The 26,195-nt window shown below is 43.4% G+C and overlaps 1 protein-coding gene and 1 long non-coding RNA gene across 27 annotated transcripts in view; both read left to right on the plus strand.

The window, feature by feature from the left end:
* Window positions 1-26,195, plus strand: part of GIT2 (GIT ArfGAP 2) — a 55,889-nt gene that overhangs the window by 25,680 nt on the left and 4,014 nt on the right. For 2 of the 26 annotated variants that reach the window (XR_002338851.2, XR_014826929.1), the window contains exons 10-18: window positions 1,408-1,480; window positions 1,730-1,827; window positions 3,439-3,550; window positions 7,484-7,626; window positions 9,554-9,703; window positions 13,535-13,783; window positions 15,386-17,570; window positions 19,621-19,703; window positions 20,305-20,493. Coding sequence is in view for 20 of the 26 variants with exons in the window: in XM_005670718.4 (XP_005670775.1) it covers window positions 1,408-1,480; window positions 1,730-1,827; window positions 3,439-3,550; window positions 7,484-7,626; window positions 9,554-9,703; window positions 13,535-13,783; window positions 15,386-15,475; window positions 19,621-19,703; window positions 20,305-20,493 (1,187 nt within the window). In the remaining 6 variants the exon portion in view is untranslated. Of the gene's footprint in view, window positions 1-1,407; window positions 1,481-1,729; window positions 1,828-3,438; window positions 3,551-7,483; window positions 7,627-9,553; window positions 9,704-12,222; window positions 12,990-13,534; window positions 13,784-15,385; window positions 17,725-19,087; window positions 19,704-20,304; window positions 20,494-26,195 lie in introns of those variants that run through there. The other 24 variants (XM_005670718.4, XM_003483439.5, XM_013982953.3 and 21 more) reach the window with 14 other exon arrangements.
* LOC146396610 (uncharacterized) lies at window positions 21,448-25,166 on the plus strand. Its single transcript, XR_014826986.1, has 3 exons — window positions 21,448-21,672; window positions 21,972-23,324; window positions 23,649-25,166. It is a non-coding gene; the product is annotated as an uncharacterized LOC146396610 (long non-coding RNA).

Here is a 26,195-nt window from a genome sequence, read left to right on the forward strand (position 1 = left end):
AGGCCACTACAGAACTCCTCTCAGAGTTTGTTTTTAACTATATAATGTACCCACACTAGAGAAAATTTGGAAAATAGAGAAGGGGAATCATTCTCATTCACTATATTCTTAGTGGATTCAGACTCAGTATTTTGGCATATTTTTTCTATTTCTTATTTTGAATGCATATCTTTTTTTTTTTTTTTTTTTTTTTTGCTATTTCTTGGGCCGCTCCCGCGGCATATGGAGGTTCCCAGGCTAGGGGTCGAATCGGAGCTGTAGCCACCGGCCTACGCCAGAGCCACAGCAACGCGGGATCCGAGCCGTGTCTGCAACCTACACCACAGCTCACGGCAACGCCAGATCGTTAACCCACTGAGCAAGGGCAGGGACCGAACCCGCAACCTCATGGTTTCTAGTCGGATTCGTTAACCACTGCACCATGACGGGAACTCCATATCTTTTTTTTTAACTGCAGCATAACTATAATTATAGACTAGTATATCCTGCTTTTGTCACATAACAATGTGTTATACCCTTTTTAACAAGTTCCCGTGAGGTCTCTGCAGTCATTTTTAATTCTGCATTAAATACCTCTGGTCATTGTGTGAGTGGGTACCTATGAGTCCCCATCTCAGTGATGAGTGCTGAACAGGAGTGTCAGGAACAGTAGAGAATGGAACAGATGCAGCGTCTGCCCTCACAGAGCAGGGAAGCCATCAACTCAAATGTAACAGCCACCACGCGGCAGGGTGTGTTTTATGAGGGCAAAAGTGTAGATAGTCTGGCAGGGACTTAGCCTCTTCTGGGTTGAGGAAGACCCTGACTCTTCTACTCATCCCGGTTACTGCCAGGCCAGTGCCCCAGTCTGTGAGAACTGTTTTGTTTGGACACCGCACAGTGTACTGACAACCAGGCCGTCCTTGGTCGCGGGCACTCGGGTAGTTCTTGGGCACTTGGAGGCCTGCTACTGAGGAAGGCAGCAGAGGGACATAATCAAGGTTGGGTGGTATCTTCCTGCAGTGGCATGTTTTATCCTCTCCAGTGACACATTTAGGCTTCTTTATCCTACCAAGGTTTAAGGCCCCTTACACTGAGGGGAACTGGCCATCATTCTCAAAGAGCAGAAGAGATTTAAGGTGATGTCACATGAAGAGCAGAGAGCTGGATTCTGCTTCCCACGCCTCTTGCCTCCCTTCTGGCAAAGCCCTATCTGCAGATCGGGAGGGAGGCTGCTGTGGGTGGCAGATGTTTCTAGAGGATCTGTACTATTTCAGAAATGTTATTGTCTGACAGTGGGTATTTATTAAGTAAGCGCTGGCTTTGGATAAATCATTGGAGGTAGAAGGGTGGATAAATCGCAGTCCTCTCTCATTTCTTCTAGTGTTAATCCTTATCCCTTGTGTTCCTGATATTTTTTATTTTCAGCTAAGTAATCATTTGTTTGAAGAACTTGCCATGGATGTGTACGATGAAGTTGACAGGCGAGAGACTGATGCAGGTGACTTAACATGTGGCTTTATCTACTAAGCTTCTGTTATCATTGGGCAGCGACAAGCTGCCAGCCTCAGTGTTTTTCTTGCCCAATTTCTCTTGTCCTGATAACATATGTGTTAACACTTACTCTTGTGTATGTTGGCTTCGGAGTGTGCAACCCTGAGTCTCCATAGTAACCCGGGAGCCGCGGCTCTCAGAGGAGGCCTGACACTGTGGTGATGAGATTCTATCTCTGGCTCTTTCCTCTGGCTAGTCTGGCTTGCCACGCAAAACCACAGCACCCTGGTGACCGAGACAACCGTTGTCCCCTTCCTTCCTGTCAATCCTGAGTACTCATCAACACGGAACCAGGCAAGTGGCTGAGTCTAAGAAGTTACTAGTCGTGATGTTTGGGGAATGGCTGATGTTATGGTATTTATTTTCCTGGGACAGGTATTTAAAATTTTTTGATTGATTAAAATGTGAGTATTCTTTACACACACACACACACACACACACAAATTGATTAGAAAAGTAAAAGAAGTTAATAGTTGACTGGTAAAGAAAGAATATAAAGCAATTCACAGAAGAGATACAGATGGCTTTCAAATGTGAAGAAATGTTTAACCTCATTAGTAATCAAAGAAAGCAACCTAATGGCATTCATGAAAGTTTCATTAATCAAATTAATTAATAAGGTACATATTGAGGATACTCCACATTGGTAAGGATGTGGCAAGATGGGTTTCTCATACCATAGATAAGAGTTTGGAGTTCCCGTCGTGGCTCAGTGGTTAATGAATCCGACTAGGAACCATGAGGTTGCGGGTTCAATCCCTGGCCTTGCTCGGTGGGTTAAGGATCCAGCATTGCCGTGAGTTGTGGTGTAGGTTGCAAATGCGGCTCGGATCCTGCGTTGCTGTGTCTGTGGCATAGGCTGGCGGCTACAGCTCCGATTAGACCCCTAACCTGGGAACCTCCATGTGCCGTGGGAGCGGCCCTAGAAAACACAAAAAGACCAAAACAAAAACAAAAATTTAAATTCCTGCAGACTTTAGAAAAGCAGTTTGTTAACCAGTTCAGAGGCATCAAAGTTAAATGCATCCCTTCACAGGGGAATTTCTTATTTGGGAATATATTCTAATAAAAATTCAAAGTTTTATGCACAGTGATTTGCATCAAAGCACTGTTACGTAACAATAGATCATCGAAAAAAGCCTAAGCATCCATCAAGAGGAGAAAAGTTGAGTAAATTATAAAGCTCTTTTCGGAGTTCCCGTCGTGGCGCAGTGGTTAACGAATCCGACTAGGAACCATGAGGTTGTGGGTTCGGTCCCTGCCCTTGCTCAGTGGGTTAACGATCTGGCGTTGCCGTGAGCTGTGGTGTAGGGTGCAGACACGGCTCAGATCCCACGTTGCTGTGGCTCTGGCGTAGGCCGGTGGCTACAGCTCCGATTCAACCCCTAGCCTGGGAACCTCCATATGCCGCGGGAGTGGCCCCGGCCCAAGAAATAGCAACAACAACAACAAAAAAGACAAATAAATAAATAAATAAATAAAAATAAAGCTCTTTTCATTTTTATTGATTGATGGTTCTATATAATGATGGTGTACCAGCATCTGGACTATAATTTTGTTTATCTCGAAATTTAAAAATATTACCCTTCAAATTAATTTTTGATTAGTAGACCTACTTCAGAACTGAATCGATGCTAGAAAGGAAGCATAGAGTAGAACCGTTTTGTTTTGGTTCACAAAAATAAATATGCATTGTGAAAACTTAAATGTTATATAGCTCTATTCTGTAAGTGGTTTTGAACTGTTCATAAGGAAAATATTAAATCTGATTTAGTTATGGCAGTGATTAATGGCACTTTCAGCATGCTGGAAGGTCTTTGCTGAAGTCTAATAGTCTGACTAGTTTTGTGTGAGTATGTATATTTTTACATCTGGGAATATTTCCAATTATCTTCTGACCCTCAGGGCAGACAGAAATTGGCTCGGTTTAACGCCCACGAGTTTGCCACCCTGGTTATCGACATCCTCAGCGACGCCAAGAGGAGACAGCAGGGGAGTCCTCTGTCTGGTTCAAAAGGTAATCGTTTCAGACCTCTAAATGTTTGCTTTGTTGGCCTTCTAAACTTCACACAAGTGTTAAAGTTATAAAAATAATTAAATCAATGACTGACACACAGCTTGGTTAAAGCCCTGTAAGTTTTATTGTGATGAAAAGTTTCTCTTTGAGCCCTGGTGAATTATAAGTATTTCAGCTTTAGTTTAACTGCTATTCACATTTATCTTATATGGAGTTCTCATGGCTCAGCAGGTTAAGAACCCAACATAGTGTCTGTGAGGATGTGGGTTTGATCTCTGGCCTCACTCACTGGGCTAAAGATCCAGCTTTGCCTGGGCTGTGACATAAGCCTCAGCTGAAGCTCCAGTTCAACCATTAGCCCGGTGACATCCATGTGCCACAGGTGTGGCCATAAAGTGGAAAAAAAAATTTACCTCTCAGATCATCTGTCTTCCCTATAAAATTGCATCCTGAAATTAACTCAAAAGTCTGATGTAGAGTTTGTTAAAGGCATAAGAAAATTAACCCTCTTGATTGAAATTGCAGCCCACCTGTTATTGCTTGCCTGCACGATTGCGTTCTGAATAATGAGAATTTGTGCCTCTAAACTGCAGCAAGATTTATTGAGATTTTAAATTGTGAAGAGAGCACCAAACACCTGTTTCCAAGGTGCCCTTTGAGGCTTGTTCAGTAGCTCAGGGTCCTGTCTCTTGGAAACCTGCTTTCTCCCCAGTCCTGATACTGATTTTTTTTCTTCATTATAGAAATAATACATTTTATTTTATTTTTGCTTTTTAGGGCTGCACCCACAGCGTATGGAAGTTCCCGGGCTAGGGGTCTGATAGAGTTACAGCCTCTGGCCTACACCACAGCCACAGCAACAGCAGATCCAAGCCATCACAGCTCATGATAATGCCGATCCTCAACCCACTGAGCAAGACCAGGGATTGAACCCACATCCTCATGGACACTAGTCAGATTCGTTATCCCTGAGCCACAATGGGAGACCCAGAAATAATACATTTTAAATCAAAAAGCATTTAAACAGGAAAAATGTATACCATAAAAGTTCAGTTTTCAGTCAGCATCACATTCCCCAAAAATAGTAATCATTAACTGAAGGAAGTTTGTTCTTGATTTTACTGGCTCAGCCAAGTATAAACAAGTTCTAAGAAACTTTATTACATTTCGGTGAAGGTGCAGTGATAAGGGTCCTTTCATAAATTTGAAGTCTGAAAATGTAAAATATTTGATTTAGTGGTTCCATTTCTAGGTGTTAATTAAGGGGAAATAGAGATGTTATATGTGTATTGTATATAACACTGAAAACCTTAGAAATAGAGCAGTGATTATTACATATTTGAATAGCACACTTTTTTCAAGGACTATGTAATGATATAAAGTAATAATTTTTTTTCTAAAAAGTTTTAGTATAATACCAATTTCATAAGAAGTGCTTTTTTTTTGGCCATGCTCGTGGCATGTGGGAATTCCTGGGCCAGGGATTAAACCTGCACCACAGCAGTGTCCCAAGCTGCTGTAGTGACAACACTGGATCCTTAACCTGTTGCACCGCAAGAGAACTCCTAAGAAATACATTTTTATACATACATATGTACAAGTGAATATATCACATGTAAATATAAATACACAGTCAAGCCTCATTATTTACAGATCATATATTTGCCAGTTCACCTATTCATCAAAATTGATGAATTGTTACCTTAAAACTATACTCACAACACTTTCATGGTTAGTTGTGGATGTGGGCAGAGTGGTAAAAAATTTGAGCTACCCGAAACACATGTATGTTCCCAGCTGAGACCGAACAAGGCCAAGCTCTGCCTTTTAGTTCAGTTCTTATACTGTAAGCAAGTTTCCTTTTTGAGGTCTGTTTAGTGCCACATCTTCCACATTTTTGTGCTTTTTTTTGTCCGTGATTTCAGACGACATGAGTGGTAACAAACCTGACTAATGTCCATGAGGATGTGGGTTTGATCCCAGGCTTCGTTCAGTAGGTTAAGAATCCGGTGTTGCCGTGAGCTGTGGTACAGGCTGGCAGCTGCAGCTCATCTTGCTGTGGCTGTGGTGCAGGCTGGCAGCTGCAGCTCCCATTAGACCCCTAACCTGGAAATTTCCATATGCTGCAGGTACGGCCCTAAAAGATAAAAATAAAAAGGTCCCCCAGCAAGTTCAGTGCTGAAGAACTGTGTAGGGTTCTTTTTTTTTTTTTTTTTTTGTCTTTTTAGCTCTATACCCTTGACTTAATGGAGGTTCCCAGGCTAGGGGCCAAATTGGGACTGTAGCTGCCTGCCCATACCACAGCCACAGCAACACCCAGATCTGAGCCGTGTCTGTGACCTACACCACAGCTCATGGCAATGCCAGATTGTTAAGCCACTAAGCAAGGCCAGGGGTCAAACCTGCATCCTTGGGTGCTAGTTAGATTTATTTCCACCAAGCCAAGGCAGGAGCTCCCTGTGTAGGGTTCTTAAATGTAAGAAGGCTGTGATATGCCTAATGGAGAAAATATGTGTGTTCGGTAACTTTGTTCAGGCTTGAGTTACAGTGCCCTGGACCATGAGTTCAGTGATGATGAATGGACAGGGTATAGTAAAAGTGTCTTTAAACAGAAACACATGTAACACGGATTATGTATTGATCACTTGACAAAAATGTGCCCAGGGATTGGGAGGAAGCTCACCTGGTGTTTCCACTCAGAGCAGTGCTTCAGTATTTGCTAATTTGGTCTTCACAGCAACTTTATAGACAGTAACTGCTACAAATAATGAAATTGTATGTATGTATATATATACACACGCTTAGGAAAAAGACTGGAAAGAAGTAGGACAGCATTTATCAATAGCTGTGACTGAATATCATTAGCTTCAATTTTTCTATACTGAATCTTTATTACTTCTGTAATCTGATGATATGTAGATCTCAAATAATTTTAAAAATTAAAATTCCTTTTAAGTAAAAGCGATTGATCATCCAGATGTCATCCATTAAAATATTGAGAAAAAAATATTGAAAATTAGAGGTTTGCTTGCATTGCCTGAAAGAAAGTGGAGAAACTTGGATAATACGTGAAATCTTTTACTCAAGATGTGTCAGAGCTGACAGAGCTATCCTGCTTCCCTGTAGACCACACCTTCCTGCTGTGCGCGTGTGTGTCCAATGGGTCTTCCTTCATCTCTTTCTCTCACTGGCATTAGCTAACGAAGTGCCAGTGTACCTATTCTTTTGAGCACCTAGTTTCTATGCTCTACTTTAACAATTTCCTTTCTGGGTTTTTTTTGTTTTGTTTTGTTTTTTCTTTTTAGGGCCACATGTGCAGCATATGGAGGTTCCCAGGCTAGGGGTTGAGTTGGAGCTGCAGCTGCTGGCCTACACCACAGCTGCAGCAATGCAGGATCCAAGCCTGTCTGTGACCTACACCACAGCTCATGGCAATGCCGGATTCTTAACCCACTGAACAAAGCCAGGGATCGAACCCTCATCCTCATGGATACTAGTTGGATTCGTTTCTGCTGAACCACAACAGGAACTCCTCCTTTCTGTTTTGACTTGACATTACCTTGCAAACAAGTTATAATTGTAATTACAGTTAATCTTACATTAGTTACAGCTTTATTTTTATGATTTCACGCTATACTCTATTTCCTTGAATAATTACAAACTTGAGAATCTCCCTCTTTAATCTGAGCAACTCTTTCCTAAACCATCTAATGAATTTGCCCACATTTGGCAGGTGGTACAGGGATGCCTAAGTTTATTGTGGGACATCTGTCCAATCTGTAACTCACTCTGTTACCCCTACACTGCTGTGAATATGACCTTGCTCTTTTTTTGAGGGGTGTTTTAAATGGCTTTTTTTTTTTTTTTAAGAAAAAATTGCGTTGTTTTGTTTTGTTTTAAGCCTGAGGTAAAGTTATTTGCTTCTATTGATAGACAATGTGGAGCTCATACTGAAAACAATCAGTAACCAGCACAGTATTGAGAGTCAGGACAATGACCAGCCAGACTATGACAGTGTGGCATCAGATGAAGAAACGGATCTGGAAGCCACTGCAAGCAAGGCACACAGGCAGAAGGTGAGGTGACAGACACATCACACATAGAAAGGGAGAATATGTTTCCTTTTCAGATCTTCCCTCCTACAGATTTGCCTGATTTGTGAAGCACTTGAGGGCTAGCCCTGTGAAAAGTGCTCTGGAGGTAAAGTTGGGTTTACTGCTAGCTTAGGCCAAGCAAAGGGCAGTGAGGTAAATAGTTTTAAAATAGGGGGTCCTTTATCCCTGAGTCAATTGCTGCATCACAGCCTTGCTGCAGTTTTGACTTTATAAAGCATATGAGGGGCGGGGTGGTGGGTTTTATTCTTTCAATAAATGTTTACCAAGTGACTTCTCTGGATGGTAGTCTCCTGAGTGAGGGCTAGTCCCTTTCCTCTGTGAGGCCATCACTGCCCAGGACAAGCATCACAAGCACAAAGAGAAGGGCATGTGTGTGTGTGAAAGGAGACCTAGGTTGTTGCCAACAGGGAGTATCAAGAGGCTGTGTAAACCGGATGGCTCTTAAGGTGTACCTTAAGGGCTGCCTGGGGTGTGGGCACGTGGAGAGGCAGGGGAGGGGATCCAAGCAGAGAGAAAGTGAGACAGTGGCATCTGGGGGAAATCTGGTCATGTGTGGAGGCAGCCTGAAAGGAGTGGGAGCCAAAAAGCTGCAGCAGAGGGCGGGGGTCAACCGTGCAGGAATGTGAGTCAGACCCAAGAGCCTGGACCTCAGCTGGCAGTGCAGAGCCCAGGAAGCTGTTAGGTAGGTCAGGGGAGTGGTGATCAGCCCTCTTGGGCCCTCTGTTTTGGGAGAACTGTTCTGGGGGGCCAGAGAGTAGAGGAAGGGAACCCAGGTCTGGAGGTGCTGAAGAAGTCCAAACAAGAGCTGACACAGGCTCACCTCAGGGCCCCGGCTGGGAGGGCTTGGGTGGAAGAGAAGTCACTGTAGGCACAGTGAGCCTGGGGACAGGGCACAAGGGCCTGGCTGGTCCACTCACTGCTGAGTCTCCCAGGCCTGGTCCACAGAGGGGCTCAGCACACACGTGAAAATGGATGAACACGAAGCTGGAAAGAAGACAGGTCTTGACAATAAGTTGGATGTTTGAAGTGGGAAAATAGACTTAGAGGAGGTGTGTTCAGACTTTTCCAGCTTACACAGCTGTGGTGCCATTGGCAGATGCAGGGAATGCAAAGGGGAAGGCAGGAGTCACCTCTGCCTGGTCTCCCCAGAATCACTGGGCTCACCTGAGTAAAAACCAAGTCATGACAGGATGCAGCATGACGGGGTCCCTAGACTGACTGTCCTTCTCCACACCCACTCCCTCTAGCTGAGCTCTGCCCCCAGCCAGCCACGTTCTCACCTCCTTCAGGCCATTGCTCGTACTCTACCTACCCAAAGGCTTACCCCTCCTGTCTAGTTAAAATGTATCCACCTTCACCCCCTACTTCAGCTTCCCACCCCCTCACTCTGCTCCAGTCTGTTTTCCATAGCATTTATCAACTTATGTCATACAATATCATTATTTACTTTTATTTTTTACCCTCTTGAGATATAAACACCATGGAAGCAGGAATCCTTATCTGTTTTCTTATGTATCCCAAGCCCCTAGAACACTGCCTGATGCTCAGTAAAAATCTGTTGGATTGAGTGAATTAATGAAATGATGAATAAAATAAGTAAAATGAATGAGCAAGGGAAAGGCAGACAAGACAGATGTACACAGAGTCATTGTCAGAGTAGATTTGTAGCCCCACTGTCTGATCTGTTAGAAAAGATTGATTCTAACATTTTTCAAATATTATAGTAGCCCTGCCTTTATGTTTTATTTTTGCATTAGTCTCAGAAGCCTTGATTTGGTTTGATTAACTTTGCAGTCCAGCTGGCATGGTCAGAATTTGAAATTCTTGAGCTTTTAGTCTTGAATGTTATCATCTCAGATTGTGAACATTTTCCCCAATTTATTTTTAGAGCCTAGATTCAGATTTATCAGATGGACCAGTCACTGTGCAGGAATTTATGGAGGTCAAAAACGCCCTAGTGGCTTCTGAGGCCAAGATACAACAGCTAATGAAGGTGAATAACAACTTGAGTGACGAGCTGAGAATTATGCAGAAAAAGGTAACATGTCAATAAATGCCAGGATTGACTCTTTAACCCCCATAGTATAAGGAAAAAATCCCAGGCATAAAGCTTGCGGTCAGAAGGAAGAAAAACGGACCTAGAAATCTTTGGGCTAAGCTGTCTTTTTGGAAGCAGTATGTATTTGGATATTTTAAATCAAGTAGCTTTGTTGAGAAATAAATCCAGTGTAAGATCCCCAAGCAGGAGAGACATTACAGCCTATGAAGTGTTTGTATCTGTTATATAAACCCTTGTGCTATCCTGTCCTTCCTGGAAAGCTGGATGCCCCTCCATGGATGTGATTTTTCCTGTTTATTGCTTGTTCTAAAGAATAAGCACACCATGAAGACAGAGGCAGATGAAAGCCCAGGACAGGTGTATGTGTTTATCAGCATTCCACACCGCACCCCAGGCCGCACAAGGGGCACTATCCCTGTTCACTCTTATTCTGAGATGCCACCTACCCCTACCCTGGCAGTCCAGTCCCACACCCCCACTTTATTTTTTCACCAGTGCTTACCGCTAATTTATATCCTCAGAGCCACAGAGTAGGTCCTTGATAAATATAAAAAAAACAGTGCATCTGTACTAGTGACAGCTGTACGCTAGTGAGATACAATCCCATTTGCTCAGCATTTCCTTGTTTGCTGCCTTTTTCAAGAATTAGAAATACATTAATAGATTAATTCCTAAAAAGAGGGTGGCTAATGGTAGCAAGGAATATGCTTAAGAGGGGATGACGTATGTAATTCTTTATGAGAATGCTAAGATAAGGAAATGGAAAAATTCTAAATTCTGCCCAAGACTTTGTGGGTACTGCTCCCATCATTCACTTCTCCACAAAATGAGATTGTGCACCCTTCCCTAAAACAGAAGCAAATATATATCTGTGTCTTCCTACTGTCATTTGAAGGGTAATGCTTCAGAGTCATCATCAAGAACAGAGGACAAAGTGCATTTCGTTTGTGGCTGGGCTTCCTTTTCAGTGATGCTTCTCAAAGGAAGGCTGAAGAACTAAAAAGAGGCCCATGCCCTTCCACTTGTCAGGGAAGGACGCTGCCATGCAGCTTGCTCTAGGACTCTTGCTGTTGAGTTCTAGAGCATTTTTAGAGATGTTTTGAGATAGATGGCCTCAATACCTATAATAGAAAGAGTCAAGAAGGCCTGAAGATAGATCACATTTTAATCCAATCCTTGTTCTGTGTCACCCTGGCCCTGTCTAGGGCTTTTGTGCAGCCATGAACAATCCTAGAGCCCTTTTGCCATAACATACAGGGCTTGCACATCTTCTGTCTTTTCTGAAATATCTTTTGTCTAAGGAATTGTAGTTGTCCCATTAATTGAAGCAATAACTTAATTTTGAGTTGACTTTTTCTGAAACATGTTGACTTTGCCACTGTAAATCAGTCTGCTAAGCATCACCGTTTTTAATTCTATAGTACTCCTTCTAGTATTTGTAGAAATCACCAGAGAGGACCTCATATCTCTGAAAGCAAATGTCTTGAGCTACTTTAAGAAATGCAGAGTGGAATTATTTGCAGTTGCTCATGGATTATCTCCTCAATTCTTAGAAATGCTTTTGATTTCTGAAACTACTATCTGTAACTTTTCATTTTGTTACATTCTTTCAGACAAAAAAGTGTAGTCTGTTTCTTGTTAAGATAAGAATCCTTCACATTTATCTGAGGACATCTCTCTAAATACAGAGTCCTAAAATTTTTAAAAATTGAGACCGGGGGAGTTCCCTTGTGGCACAGCTGGTTATGGATCTGGCATTGTCACTGCATCAGTTGGGGTCAGTGTTGTGGCACAGGTTCAAACCCTGGCCTAGAAATTTCCACATGCCTCAGGCATGACCCCCAAAATAATAAATAAATAAATAAATAAATAAATGAAATTGAGACTAGGAACTTGTGCTTATCAAAACACATTTAAGCAAAGTCCCAGCTGGATGTTTTAGAGACGTGAAAAGTGTTAAGATAAAGTTTCAGATTTCAAGACCTTGTCTAAGAACCTCTCAAGGTTTTCACATGGACAAGCCTGTGGCCATTCCCCCAGTCCCTCACTAAGGGGCACGTCAGTTGTGTTCCTCACTGGTTGGACCTTGACTGTTTCACTTTAGGATACGAGTTCCCTAATAACCAGCTTTGACAGGCATTTTATGTCTGTCTGTATCCTGGACTGTAGGAATTGCCAGTCACCGCTTGTCACCTTGCAGCTGTTCTTCCTTTGGCAAGGGAGTCGCAGATGTAAGTTATGCCCCCAAAGCCTTTCTGCTGTGGAAGCCATCTCTCATTCCTTAGGGAATCACTCTTTGAGCAAAGTGAGAATGAGGGTATTTTTGTGGCAGAGGCTGTAAATCAGACTTTCACAAAAATTTGGCACTATTAATAAAAAGTATGTGGAAATTATTTAGCGAAGATGCTTTGGTTTTATTTCAAAGTTAGGTAAAGTTTTTTTAATATATATAGTTGATAAAGTAGCATGATTTGTGTCTGATCTTTCACATTTGACAGTTGCTTGGAAATGATGCTAATTAATGAAGAGGAGCAGCCACTATTGGTGTATTTTTCACAGATCGGTGCTTTCTAAATAGAAATTGAAAGTAACTCCTAACACTGAATGGGTTTGCTTTTGAAAAAGTAATGATCTTCTGGTGCAAACACAGTTGCTTATGGACTTAAGCCTTGGCCCTGGTGGGGAATTTGGTCAGATTTTACGATCTCTGTCAAAGAGTAGACAGCTGAACTCACACCACACCCAGCTTATAAAACGCCCTGGAAGATGGAGGAGCACCAGAGGGAAAGGACGTTGTGCAGCCTGGACTCAGTTAATTGTGTTTAAAATGCCAGATGCTAAAGAGTAACATGATTCCTTGCTGATCCCTTAATTCTAAGTCATCCAACACCATGAAGCAGCCTGCATGTGAGGAATGGAAAGAGCATTCAGGGTCTGCAAGTGACAGCCTCTAACTAAAACGGGGTGGTGCCAGGCAGGTTAGAGTGTTTAAAGCTGACACCACCATGGTCACATTTTTGGGCGACAGAGCCACAGGAGAGAGAGGCCACGTATTCCGGCCCTGGCTGAGATGACCGATCACCAGAGGGCAGCGCCCGTGCTACGTGGAGCATTCAGATGAAGATGTTGATAGTTCAATAGGTCTCCGGTTTTCTTCTTGATATGTTAATATAGCAAACTTATCGTAATTCCCACTCTTTTTTCAAAAGTGCTAATTGTTTGGAATATCAAAGAGTATTATGTAATAAAAACTTGTTGATCTTAATTTTTCTTGTTGGCTTTTTGGGAAGCAATAGCTCATCTGATTTTTTCATAAGCTGGATTTCACTGCCTTTCTTGCTTTGCAAAGCAACTCTAGTTATCCCTGTGCTGCTTCCTTGGTGTCTGCTGACATTTTTGGCATTTGCAAATTGCTCAGGCCTCATTCAAAAGGCACGTTACCTAAGTGATGTCTTAATGATCTCAAGCTCTTGCTTGAAACAGCCTTAGAATAACCCAGAGTACAGCTTGCCTGCACATATTTCCCGTGACCAATTTTTAAGTGTTTAGATGTTTCGCTTCAAAAAATATCCAAACTGCAACTTTTCCATATTCAGAAATTAGCTACTCCGTTTGCTTAAGTGATGAAGAGAGTTGTTTGCATTTCACTCCTTCTAGAAGAGTTTTTGTGTGTAGTTGCCTTTGACTTTCAACCCAGCGAGCTATTATTGTTCTTATTGTTAGAGCAGGTAGTTGTGTGCATTTACTTAATGTTTGCTTTTTCTGCTTGCTATAGAAAAACACAGTCCCACTGCCAAACATTTCTTTCAGCTTCAAACACTCCAGAGTGAAAATTCGAACCTCAGGAAACAGGCCACAACCAATATATATCAGGTGCAAACGGGTTCTGAGTACACAGACACTTCCAACCACTCTTCCTTAAAGCGACGTCCGTCTGCCCGGGGCAGTAGGCCCATGTCCATGTACGAGACGGGATCAGGTCAGAAACCATATCTCCCAATGGGAGAAGTGAACCACCCCGAAGAGAGCAGGACGAGGCTCCAGCCCTTCCCCTCGCACGTAAGTAACACCACTGGCGCTTCTGCTCTTCACTCTGTCCAGCCTGACTCCTGCCTTCCCTCTTCTGAACCTGCAGGTCCCCAGTCTCTGCTTTGCTAAATTGGGCTGCAAGAGTCTTCCTTGTGTTTGCTGTATTAACATGTCGCCAGGTGCTTGCGGTGTTCCCACAAGCACTCAGAGCCACAACCACCCTGGGGGATCCTGGCTCTGGCTCAGCCCTTCTCCCAGTTTTTCTCCCCTGTATCCATAGTATCTTTCCCAGTCAGCCACTTTTAGAACTTTTTTGGTAACAAGCTTCCTTCCCCATTAACAAAAATAAAAATTGTAAAGGTTACCAGCAGAAGTTAAGTGCCATCTTTGAGGTGGATGGGTATGTGCCCATTACAGACAGGAGCCCTTAGAATTCCAGGTGCCTTTCCTGCTCCTCCCAGTGGAGTGGATGGTGTCAGCGGTCTGGGCACGCAGGCCTGGTCTGGAAGCCTCCGGGCCCCCGCAGCCCCTGCACTTGTGGTCAGTGTGTCTGCTTAGCTGCCTTGTCCCCCTCCTCCCCTGCCTAGAGAAAGTGTTGCTTTTCCATTTTGTAAGAATGAGATGTAAAAACTCAGCATCAATTTTAAAAGCATTGCATTTGAAAGATTGCGTTCTGTAATAGGCTGCTAACACTCTTATTTTACAGTGGATTAAGTATTGTGTTGCAAGATTTTCAAATACTTTCTTTTGGATTAATTTATTTTAAGAACCTATGTTTTGACAAAATGTCAACCTACGTGATGTTTTTTTCAGAGTAATATTTATTTTTTTGAATGTCCGAGATGTTCTTCAGTCTACTTTTATAGGAATTTCAAAAAAATTCTCAAAGTAAATACAAAGTAAAGGATATCGTCTAGTAAATGAAACCCTAGTTTAATTTTGTTAGGCTTTGGTGTGGTAAAATTACAGTGTTGTTAAATTGTAATTGGGAATCCACGACTTCAACTTTTTGTTTCCGCTAAACATTCTAAGTCAATTGATTTGTTACATTTGGTGTAATGCGAATGCCATTGAACGAAGTTAAGAATATTATTTTTGTATAACTAAAAACAAAATTTAAGAACAGCTACTTTGTCAATTTTCACAGTGTACTTTTTTTGTTTTAGAAACATTTAGAATGTAAGAATGTCATATTATTACAAAAGTTCTATTGTTTGTACTAAAGAGTAGATTAATAGCACATACCAACTTTAAATCATTTGTATAGTTTTTCATTTCATACATTCTGTCCTGATTAAAACACAGATATTCATTTAAGGCTGTCCATTAAAAAAACAAACAAACAAACAAAAATGACTGGCAAATTTGACAAATTATGCTAGGCATTGTTTTCTCCCTCATAGAAAAGTAGCCTCACAAATTCCGAGTAATCTCTGAGAGGCATTTCACTCAGGATTAAATATCTCTGGGGACCTGCCGTTGGCAAGCGTGGAAGTTTCAGCGCTGATCTCACATAGTGAGTTGCTTTGTGGGATCTTTTTACTGGGAAACCTGGGCCAAAGCCAGGGTAGGTGCTAGGGTTTTTTTGTTGGTTTTGTGTTTTCCCCACTGTGTTTCTTTTTCCCCTTCCAGATCGGGAGGAGTGCGCTTGTGACCTCCTCTTCATCTCTGCCTTCCTTCCCCTCCACACTTTCCTGGTCCAGGGACGAGAGTGCCCGAAGGGTTAAGTACACTCTGAATGGTCTGCTCTCTGGAGGAGGGGCCGTGCGCCTGGGGCTTTGTGCTTCTCCCAGCCCCCTGGCCCCCCTGGCCCTCACTAACTGCCCTCTGTCCTGCATGAGGCAGCGCTTCCCTCCTGGTGTCACACTGTCTAGCGGCGTGCACATACACGCACGTGCACACGGTCCCTCACACACATCTAACTCCACATTGCTCAGTTGCACGTGATGTTTAACCCCTTTAACATTTATTCTGAGCATACTGCCTTCTTAAACAATCAGAAAATTAGCTGGCTGCTGGTTAAATGTAATAGAGAAAATCTAGTTTGTTCAGAGAGCTCGTATACGAACGGAAACACTGAGACACAGTGCTTTTTTTCTTTTTTTTAACCGTTGACATATTTTATGTCGGCAACTTGACAAAACCAAGATTTTGCAGCATGCAGCGGCATTGGAGGTGTAGGCAGCTTTTAGTACGAAGCCATTCACTTCGTTAGTTGGCCAAGTCCAGCTCACTGATGTATAATTTACCTTCCCAGTAACAGTACAGCATCCAGGTAAATAAGCTCCTTTTAGAGTAGCCAGGCAAAAAGTATTTATCCAGCACCTCCTCCATGCCCAGCCTTCTTTCTGGTAAGTCAGTTAAAGACTCCCAAGGACTCCAGGTGACATCCCTGCTCCCCAAAGCACTGTCAGTTTACAAAGTACTTTCATGTATGAAGAGTACACGAACGGCAGTCTGGGCCAGTCATGGAAGGGCACAGGCTTTGAAGATCTGTGTCCAGGTCCTGGCTCCCCCACTTTTTACTGGAAGGGTAGTGTAACTAAGGTGAGAGGAGACGGGGGTGCTGTGGGTGAAGGACTTCCTTTACAGACAAGGTGGGATCTGCACTGGGCCTTTGTCCATTCTTTCCACATTGGAAGGAATGATAGATGAATCTTCTTTCATGCTGCCAGTGCCTTATGGCTCATCAAGCCATAAGGCTTGAGGGTTCTTTTCTGCACTTTTGAGGTAGTCTACTAAGAAGAGCCCTTGACATATGCTACTATCTTCTGGGCAGTTCTGAAATTGAACTGCAGTGTTTTTATTACAATATTTCACTTAAACTAAAAGACCGTTCAATAGAAATATCTCTTGAAATTTTGTTAATAAGAGTCAAAGAGTCATGGAAACCTCTTTTGTCCACTGGGAAAATGTTAAAAGTTTTTTGGTAGTTTTGAGAAATTATTGCAAGAAATGTTTGCTGATACATCATTTTATACGAGTCAATTTAAACTGATGGTCCTGATTGCTCCTGACAGCTTCACTGTGAGTTTAGGTTTTCATGGTGTGTCTATCTTCAGAGAAAACTACAAATCTGTTAAATAAAGGGAACCAGCACCAGCTATAAAGTAACTTCTCTATTAACAGCTTTGAGAGAGCAGCACTTTTAACTAACATGTCTTAGTTCTGCATGTTTACAATAATTTTCATAAAATTCTGGCTAATCTGAAACCCTGAAATACGCTTTTGTTGACATTGATGAAGGATTTAATGTAAGTAACTGATTTCCTGGATGGTTATTGCTATGTTTTGTTTTCTGTACTTCAGAAACATTTCCTGAGTACTTTTTTTTTTTTTTTTTGGTCCACCTTGTGGCATATGGAATTCCCAGGTCAGGGGTCAGATCTGAGCTGCCGTGCTGCAGCTGTGGCAATGCCAGATCCTTAATCCACTGTGCCAGGCCCGGGATCAATCCTGTGTCCCCACACTCTGGAGACACTGCTGATCCTGTTGTGCCACAGCAAGAACTCCTTGAGTGCTTTTATAAGCTATATGAGTTTAAATCTATTTTCTAGCTTTTCCCACTGGAGCAGCTCTAGACAAATTTTCCAGAATAATTATTTAAATGTAAGTTTTTTACCTTCCATTTTATACTTTGTGTGTGTACAAAAACTGAAGGAAAATAAATTTAAAGCTTAATCACATATTCTCTGTGAAAGGTAAGAAGAGTTTTGTTTTGTTTTGTTTTGTTTGAGATCATCCCTGAAAGATCCTGGTTTCACTGTTCTCTGCGGTGGATACAGTGCCTGCCTTTGGTCTTCCATCTAGACATCCAGTAACTAGTAACTCATTGATTTATTCAAAAAGGCAAATCAAAAGCAGCAAGTGAAGCAGAACTGCTTGCTGGTAGGAGATCTAAACAAAGGGATCTTCAATGTGGTAGTAGTTTTTACAGGACATAGCTTTACAGACTCTCTGTATAGCTCCAGGCCAGCACTTTTTTTTTCTTTTTTTTTGGTCAGTCCATAGCTCATGGAAGTTTCCTGGCCAGGAATTGAATCTGAGCCACAGCAGTGACAACGCCAAGTCCTTAACCACTAGACCACCTGGGAACTCCCCAATTCCACACTTTAATCATTTGCCAGGTGAATTTGAGCAGTTACAGTATGAACTCCTATTTTGAATTTTTAGGATCCCAGTGCGGGTGTCTTATGTGAGAGTGGCTGGAACCAAATAGAGCTTTGAGGGGAAAAGAGAAAGACCTCAACAGGTGGAGGAGCATTCATCCTGGGAGAGGAGAGAGAGCGAGGCCATGGGGATAGTAAGCACAGTGTGGTGTGAGTTAGGAGACTTCCCCATCTCGGGGCCGGCCACCTGCCTGCTTAGGGCAGCCAGAAGGCCTGGCAGCACTACCAGTGAGGAGCAAATTAAACTTGACGTAGACTTTCTTATCTGACTTACTCCAAGGGAGCCATTCTTTTGGATGAAGCTACAATGTTTAAACAAAGCCCTCTACCTTTACAGCTGTATCTTTAGCCACATTTTATTACAACATCAATAAAATTCTTTAGTCACATGTTTTGATTAACTTGGATTAAATTCAAGGCGTAAGGCTGGAAATACCTCATGTTTGTGTTTTGCAAGTTGTAATCAGTTTCAATTTTAAATCACCTTCCACTGATTTCTGTTCACATGAAGAAATTCTCAAGCACTGTGGATAAAATAAATACTGTGGGAAAATCACTTTTATTAAAGACTGCAGAATTAACATGGTCCCCATTAAAGGAATGTGGTCCCCTTCAAATGTTATCACCCTGGAAGGCTCCAAACTTAGCAGTGCTGCCATTTGTTCAAAAGAGTTATGGGATTCCTTCATCCCATTTTTTAAATCTCCGCAGTTGTACCATTTCTTTATATTTTAAGGGATAGCTGTTTAGGGAGACAGATAATAGTGGCTGGAAACCAAGCATCACACTGGGTTAATCCATTTTGGTTCACAAACAACACATGGCAATAGATGACTGGGTTCTGGTTTCCTTGTGCGGCTTACACAAGCCATCTCTGAGCTACCATGTTGTGAGCAGTGGGTCCTCAGGGCCCCAGGTGTGGAGTGTTGGATGTAGAGGGACAAGAAGGTTCTTGGTCCTGGTTTTCGACTGACTCTTTGGCCTTGCGGCTGACCCCCAGCTTTTTTGGCCCTTCATTTTCCCACCTGGCATTAGACTATCTAATCTGCAGGTTCCCAGCACTGACAGTCTATTGATATATGTGCTGGCGTGTTTGCTTTTTTTTTTTTTTTTTTTTCTTTTTGTCTTTTTTTAGGGCTGCCCCATGGCATATGGAGGTTCCCAGGCTAGGGGTCAAATCAGACCTATAGCTGCCTGTCTACACCACAGCAACACAGGATCCGAGTTGTGTCTACAACCTATACCACAGCTCACAGCAACGCTGGATCCTTAACCCCCTGAGCAAGGCCAGGGATCGAACCCACATCCTCATGGATACTAGTCGGGTTCGTTAACCACTGAGCCACGATGGGAACTCCCGAGTTTGCTTTTTAAGTGGGTCCCATCATATGATAGTTACTCTCCATACTCCTTAGAGAACAAAAGGTGAGCATCCTTACGTGTCTGTGTTAGTTTATGCCGGGGATCTGCATATGGAGCAGCCACGGAGCTAAGAAGAAAACAGGGCAGAGAAGGAGAGAAATCATTTCTGGACCCAGTGTTTGTCTTTTAACTAAATTTTCCATGAAGCATTGGCTTCTGTCTCAGATGAGATCTGGGCCATGAAGGCCACATAGCCTGACAGGTAAATGATTCCTGGGAAGGCACCCAAAACACATCTGGTGCTCTGAATTAATGGGGTTGCCTTTTGTCTTGTAGGCATCCAGGCTGGAGAAGCAGAACAGCACACCTGAAAGTGACTATGACAACACTCCCAACGACAGGGACCTGGATGACATGGGGTACATCTGCAGGAGGAATGCCCTGGGGCTGGGCTCTCAAACCAGAGACCTAGCAGTGTGGTCAGGAGGCGAGGTTCACCACCTGCATCCACTTCTCTGTTTTCAGACCCATAAGGTCTTCAGATGTCACGGCCTAAGTTCATAGTTCACACCTCTTCTCACCTCACATTGTTGCCACAGGGGCCTTTTTTTCTTCCACCAGCGGGTTATACTTATTCTGAGTCTCTGTAATGCACCTAAGTCAGTTCTTCACTTCATTTTCAAGTCAGTGTTAAATTACCCTGCATTTGAAGGAATCGGCTCGATTGGGGTGGCTTTGTAACAACACCCTCCCTGTTCAGGTCATTCCCTAGCTTTCCCATCTTCTCCTGTCCCACGAAGGCCATCATGTCCAGACCCGTGAGAGGGCGAGGCAGCCTCCCTGTGAGCTGTGGCTGCCTGGTGCTGAACCAGCCCTACCCCAAGCCTCCTGCCAGACAGGATAAAGGAAACCACGAAAGCAGCCCGCTTGTGCCTTCAGCAGATGCACAGGCAGTGGCTCCTAGAAGCAGAGAGGCACCAACCAAGCACCTGTCACATTTAACCACTTCGATGCTCACAGGTCCAGCAGAAAGGGAAGGCAAAGGAGTATGGTGTGGCACAGTGATGGCTCTGGTCCAGACACAACAGAGCCCCCTGCAGCCCCGAGCCCCGTCCTCCCCAGCACTGAAGATGTCATCCGCAAGACTGAACAGATTACCAAAAACATACAGGAGCTCCTAAGAGCAGCCCAAGAGAATAAGCATGACAGGTAAGGGGGCTTGAAAATCCTGCCTGGCAGGATGTATACACGTGCTCTGGAGGAGACCTGCTGCTCCAGTTATGAATGCTTTTATTGTTGTTGTTCACTTTGCTAACTGTAAAATTGTTGAAATTTTCAAGTTTATGTCACAGGCTAAAGAACAAATTTGTAAATTTTTTTTTTAACATAGTATTTCAATCTTTCATCTTATGATGTGCTCTGCATGTAAGTGCCTCTAGAAATAGAATTGCAGCGTATTTGGGGTAGTGACATTTCCAGTTCTTGAGATGAAGGAAGCTGCCTCAAAACTGGCAACAGATTCTCCCGGCCACACTGTTCCCTGTGGTCTCCTTAGCTGAGGAGAAGTTTGCTACTATAGAAGGTATTCTGAAAGCAGTCTGATTTCTTACTGTGTCCCTCATTGTGTGCATTTGTGTGTGCATCTAAGCAAGTGGTCTACAAATGAGAGCTGATCTTTCTTACTGCAGAGAAGGCCCTGGCCCTCCTTCTAACTCGCCCCTTTGTTCTCTGATGGTGAACTCTCTGAGAAGGAAGTTGTTAGCTGTTCTGGGTAGCATCCTAGTTTCACATGGCTGGCCTGCTCTAGATACAGTCATGACTCAATGTTTAACACCATCCCACTGAGTTGATGATGAAAGTGGAAGAACTTGATCAAAACCCAAGAACAGTCTCATTTTTTTTCATTAGGTTTGGAAAGTTCAGAGCTTCAGTGAAGATCTTGTCTTTACACCTTTGCACAAACAAAAGTTGTTCAAGGAACACATTACCTACTGCTCCTTCTTTTCCCTCTGTTCCCCTCCACAGAAAAGAAGCACCAGTGCCTTTTGCATTGTCTGTGTCCCTGGCACTGCTGTGCTTACCTCCCCATTTTCTGCCCTTTTCCTTTTTGCTGTGTAAAGACTTCTCCCAGTATCATTTCCCACTCAGTAGAGAGGAATTGTTAGTATTTATTGAAGGAGCAGAGATAGTCTTTGTGGATGAACTGCTGGAGGATCCTCAGAGAAAAAGAGGAACCTACATAATTTCTCAGTCTCCTTCCACAGAAATTATATAGCTGTTTATCTCCCCGCTTCCCCCGCCATCCTCTGTCTCATGCCCATCAATACAGGTGTGGAGTTCCTTTGCTCAGCACTGTAGCCTTGCGCCGTCATTATCACACCTTCCCAAGTAGTCTTTTTCATTTATTTATTTATTTATTTATTTATTTATTTATTTATTTTTTAGGGCTGCACTCACAGCATGTGGAATTTCCCAGGCTGGGCATCGAATCAGAGCTGTAGCTGCCGGCTTATACCGCAGCCACAGCAATTCGGGATCCAAGTCATGTCTGCAACCTACACCACAGGTCATGGCAAACACCGGATCCTTGACCCTGCTGAGTGAGGCCAGGGATCAAACCTGCATCCTCTTGGATGCTAGTCAGGTTCCATTACCGCCGAGCCACGATGGGAACTCCAGTTCCCAAGTAGTCTTTCAAGGAACCGTGATACGGGTGAACTCCTTCCCTGGGCTTTCTCGCCGTTGAAAAACATGCTTCACTTCTCATTTCCCCAGGCTTAGAAGCTCCCTGCTCATATTTCAAACAGCAACAACAAAAATATGCTGACATTATTTTGCTCTCTGATAGTTGTCAAAAATATAAATATCTGCCCTGGGGCTGTTTGTGGCTTCATAGATCACAGTATGGTGCTTGGTACAACTTGAGGTTTTTTTTTTTTTTTTAAGATGTACAAATCCATTTATTTCTTTAAGACCGTAAGAGAAAGGTACACAGATTTTAATCATCAGCTCACTCTTCTGGTTTAGACTAGAATTGGCCTAGAGAATTTATATTTTATAAGTTGTTCAGTGTTCTGTTAAAATCTCGAGTTCCTTGCATATCTGAGACCCTTTCATTTATAACCTTGCCTTTTCCTAATTATATCCATGCCTTTCCTCTTGTTTTCTTCTCTTGTTGATCCACTGCTGGTGCTCATACTAAGTGGAGCAGTAGCCCATTCAGGCATGCTCAGACTTGGTCCTGGTCCCCTGGGCTGTGCCCCTGACCCTTCCTCAGCCTGGTCCCATGCCCTTAGCCTCCAGCCCTCCCTCTCTCACACGCACGCTCTCTCTTGCTCTCTCTCTTTCCCCACCCCATGCCCTCAGCCTCCAGCCCTGTCTATCTCTCTCTCTCACACACACAACCACACAGTTTTGCACAAAAGCATTTTTGAGGAAAGGTAACAATTTGAAGTTGTGAACGTGAACTCCCTCTAGTAGAGCAGGAGGACTTTGTCATTCATCAGCATGTGCTTTCCTTTGTGGCTTATTGAGGACTTCCTAAAATATTTCATACCTAGTGAGTTTTTGAGAGATGTCCTTAGGAAAAATGTCTTCTCTATATAGCAGGAGGAAAGGGTGAATAATATTTCTGGATCAAAATGAAAACCATAACCAGCAAAACGGCAAGCTTTTAGGGGTGGTCTGTAGTCAACGTGATATCAACATATTGGTTCAAGAAGCACGTGTGCCTAAGGCAGCGGTTGCTGTGGACATGGCCTTTGTCTGAGGGTCTGTGTCACCAGATGGGTTGTTAGCCCTTCATATTTGTAAGTTAGATAACTACTTATGCATTGGCATTTTTGTTATTTTGTGGTGTATGGTTCTAACTGCTTACAAAGGTAAAAGACACGAATTCCCATTTGAAGACATTTTGATATAATTCAAACCATTTTCGGAATTCCCATCGTGGCGCAGTGGTTAATGAATCTGACTAGGAACTATGAGGTGGCACGTTCGATCCCTGACCTTGCTCAGTGGGTTAAGGATCCAGCGTTGCTGTGAGCAGTGGTGTAGGTTGCAGATTCAGCTCGGATCCCAAGTTGCTGTGGCTCTGGCATAGGCCGGTTGGTACAGTTCCAATTCGACCCCTAGCCTGGGAACCTCCATACGCCATGGGAGCGGCCCTAGAAAAGGCAAAAAGACAAAAAATAAATAAATAAATAAATAAAAATAATTCAAACCATTTTCTTGAGATGTAATAATTTAATTAAAATTTAGGCAGTCTTGGCGTTCCTGTCATGGCACAGAGGAAATGAATCCGACTAGGAACCATGAGGTTGCAGGTTCAATCCCTGGCCTTGCTCAGTGGGTTAAGGATTCAGCATTGCCATGAGCTGTGATATAGGTCGAAGACGAGGCTCTGATCTTATGTTGCTGTGGCTGTGGCATAGGCCGGCAGCAATAGCTCTGATTTGACCCCTAGCCTGGGAACCCCCATATGCTGCAGGTATGGCCCTAAAAAGCAAAAAATAAAAAACATTTTTTAAATGAATAAAATGTAGGCAGTCTTGGAGTTCCAGTCATGGCTCAACGGTTAATGAACCTAAGATCCATGAGGATGCGAGTTTGATCCCTGGCCTCTCTCAGTGGGTTAAGGATCCAGCGTTGCTTTGAGCTGTGGTGTAGGTCACAAACATGGCTCAGATCCCATGTTGCTGTTGCTGTGGTGTAGGCTGGCAGCTATAGCTCCAAATGGACCCCTAGTTTGGGAACCTTCATATGCTGAGAGTATAGCCCTAAAAACAAAAAAAATAAAAAAATAAAATGTAACTAGTCTTAATTAAAATAGTTTTGACTCTAGATTTGACTTCTTACAAAGATGAAGTACAGAGGTTGTTTATTGACAGTCTTCAAGCCGAAGCCAACTTCATGACCTAAGAAATGGAGGAAGAACATTACGTGAGAGCTTTCAGTTCTAGGATAGACAACAGCATTGGGTTCTGTATCTTAGAAGGGAAATTATACACAGCCATGTGGGTTCTTGGGTAAAACCCAACCTTCATTTTCACACTGTATTTCCTGCTTGCTGAAAATAAGCTCTGAAGGTGCTTTTCCTGTTTCCCTCCTGGGCTCTGTGGGTCCAAAACCCACAGGAACAAAACCCAGGCCTGGGGTCAGTGTGGTAGCTCAGGACTGTCACTTAATACCATCTTCATCTTCAGTTTGTCTTTGTCTCTGCACCTTGTAACAGAAGCTTAACCTTTTTAAGGTGCAAGAAAGGAGCCCCATATGTTGCTTGTCACAATACTAAGAATAAGAATCCAGATGAAACGAGAGTTTCTGTGCTTCCTTGTGCTCATCACCTAAGAAGTCAGAATCACCAGTCATCGGGGGAAGGAGGCTTGCCATGACCATGTGAACCTGTTGCCTCTCTGGTGCCCAGGACAGGCCTGGGTGTGGCAGTGAAGGTCCCCAGCTCGAGTGCTGGACAGCCAGGGTTGAGCTCAGCCCTCTCACCAGCTGTGGGGCCTTGGGCAAGTTCTCTGCCTCTCTAGGCCTCGACTTCCTCTTTGGAGAAATGGCTCTTAGGAGGACTATGTGAGCCTCTGCAGAGCACAGGGAACGGGGCCTGGCTAGGCAGCCAGTGCTCCTAAAGCCTCTGCTCCCATACTCGCATCTCAGGGGCCTGTAGGAGGCCAGGTGGCCTAGAAGAGAGGCTTAATGTACTTTGTCTCAGGGTCTGTCAATGAGCAGAGAAGTTGCTGAGTGTGCTCAGAGCACTTTATTACAAGTTAGGTCATGGCAGCTTCACGAGAAAGTGGACAAGTGTCTGAACAAGTGTTTGAAGCTGACTTCAGTGTTTCCTCTTTCCAAAATAAAGTTTTTTACTCCCCCAACAATTCAGATGCATTGAATGGCAGTCATTTAAAAGCGCCTGTTGGTTAAAAATCATGTGGATGCTGAGATGTGGACTCTGTGCCTGATTTTAAGGAATTTTTTCAGTCCTTTTTAATTTCTGTGGCTTCTTGCATGGAAGTCCTTGTTTCTCTTTCAAGAAGTTAGCAAGATGGAGTTCCCGTTGTGGCACAGCAGAAACAAATCCGGCTAGGAATGATGAGATTGCAGGTTTGATCCCTGGCCTTGCTTAGTGGGTTAAGGATCCAATGTTGCCATGAGCTGTGGTGTAGGTCGCAGATGCGGCTCGGATCTGGCGTTGCTGTGGCAGTGGCATAGGCTGGTGGCTACAGCTCCAATTGGACCCCTATCCTGGGAACCTCCATATGCCGTGGGTGCGGCCCTAAAAAAGGACAAAGGACAAAAAAAAAAAAAAAAAAAAAAAAGTTAGCAAGATAGGAGTTACCGCTGTGATACAGTGGGTTGATGATCTGGCTTATCTCTTTGACGGTGCCAGTTCTATCCCCAGCCCAGCACAGTGGGTTTTAGGATCCAGCTTGGCCATAGCTGTGGTATAGGTCGAAACTGTAGCTCAGATTTGATCCCTGACCTGGGAACTTCCAGATGCCTTGCGTGCAGAAAAAAAAAAAAAAAAAAAAAAATTAGGAGAATGAAACACATGGTAGTTGAATGACTGCTTTGAAGCAGTGTGGCTATCTTTACATATTGTTTGATAGCTCCACCTGGCTAGTAGTGTATATCACCTTCATTCATACCTGGAGACTGTTTTCATCCGATTGAATGAACTTTCAAGAAAGGATAGGGGGGAGTTCCCGCTGTGGTGCAATGGGAATGATGTCTCTGGAGTACTGAGACACAGGTTCGATCCTCAGCCCAACACAAGGGGTTAAGGATCTGGTGTTGCCGTACCTGTGACGTAGGTCACAACTACAGCTCAGATCTGATCCCTGGCCTGGGAACTCCATATGCCACGGAGCAGCCAAAAAAGAAAACAAACAGACAAAAAAACCAAG

This window comes from Sus scrofa, chromosome 14 (assembly GCF_054392235.1).
Source record: "Sus scrofa isolate SSC_HxYL_T2T_F1_AM1 chromosome 14, Sscrofa_HxYL_maternal_Yorkshire_Landrace_v2.0, whole genome shotgun sequence".
Classification (NCBI taxonomy): Eukaryota; Metazoa; Chordata; class Mammalia; order Artiodactyla; family Suidae; genus Sus; species Sus scrofa.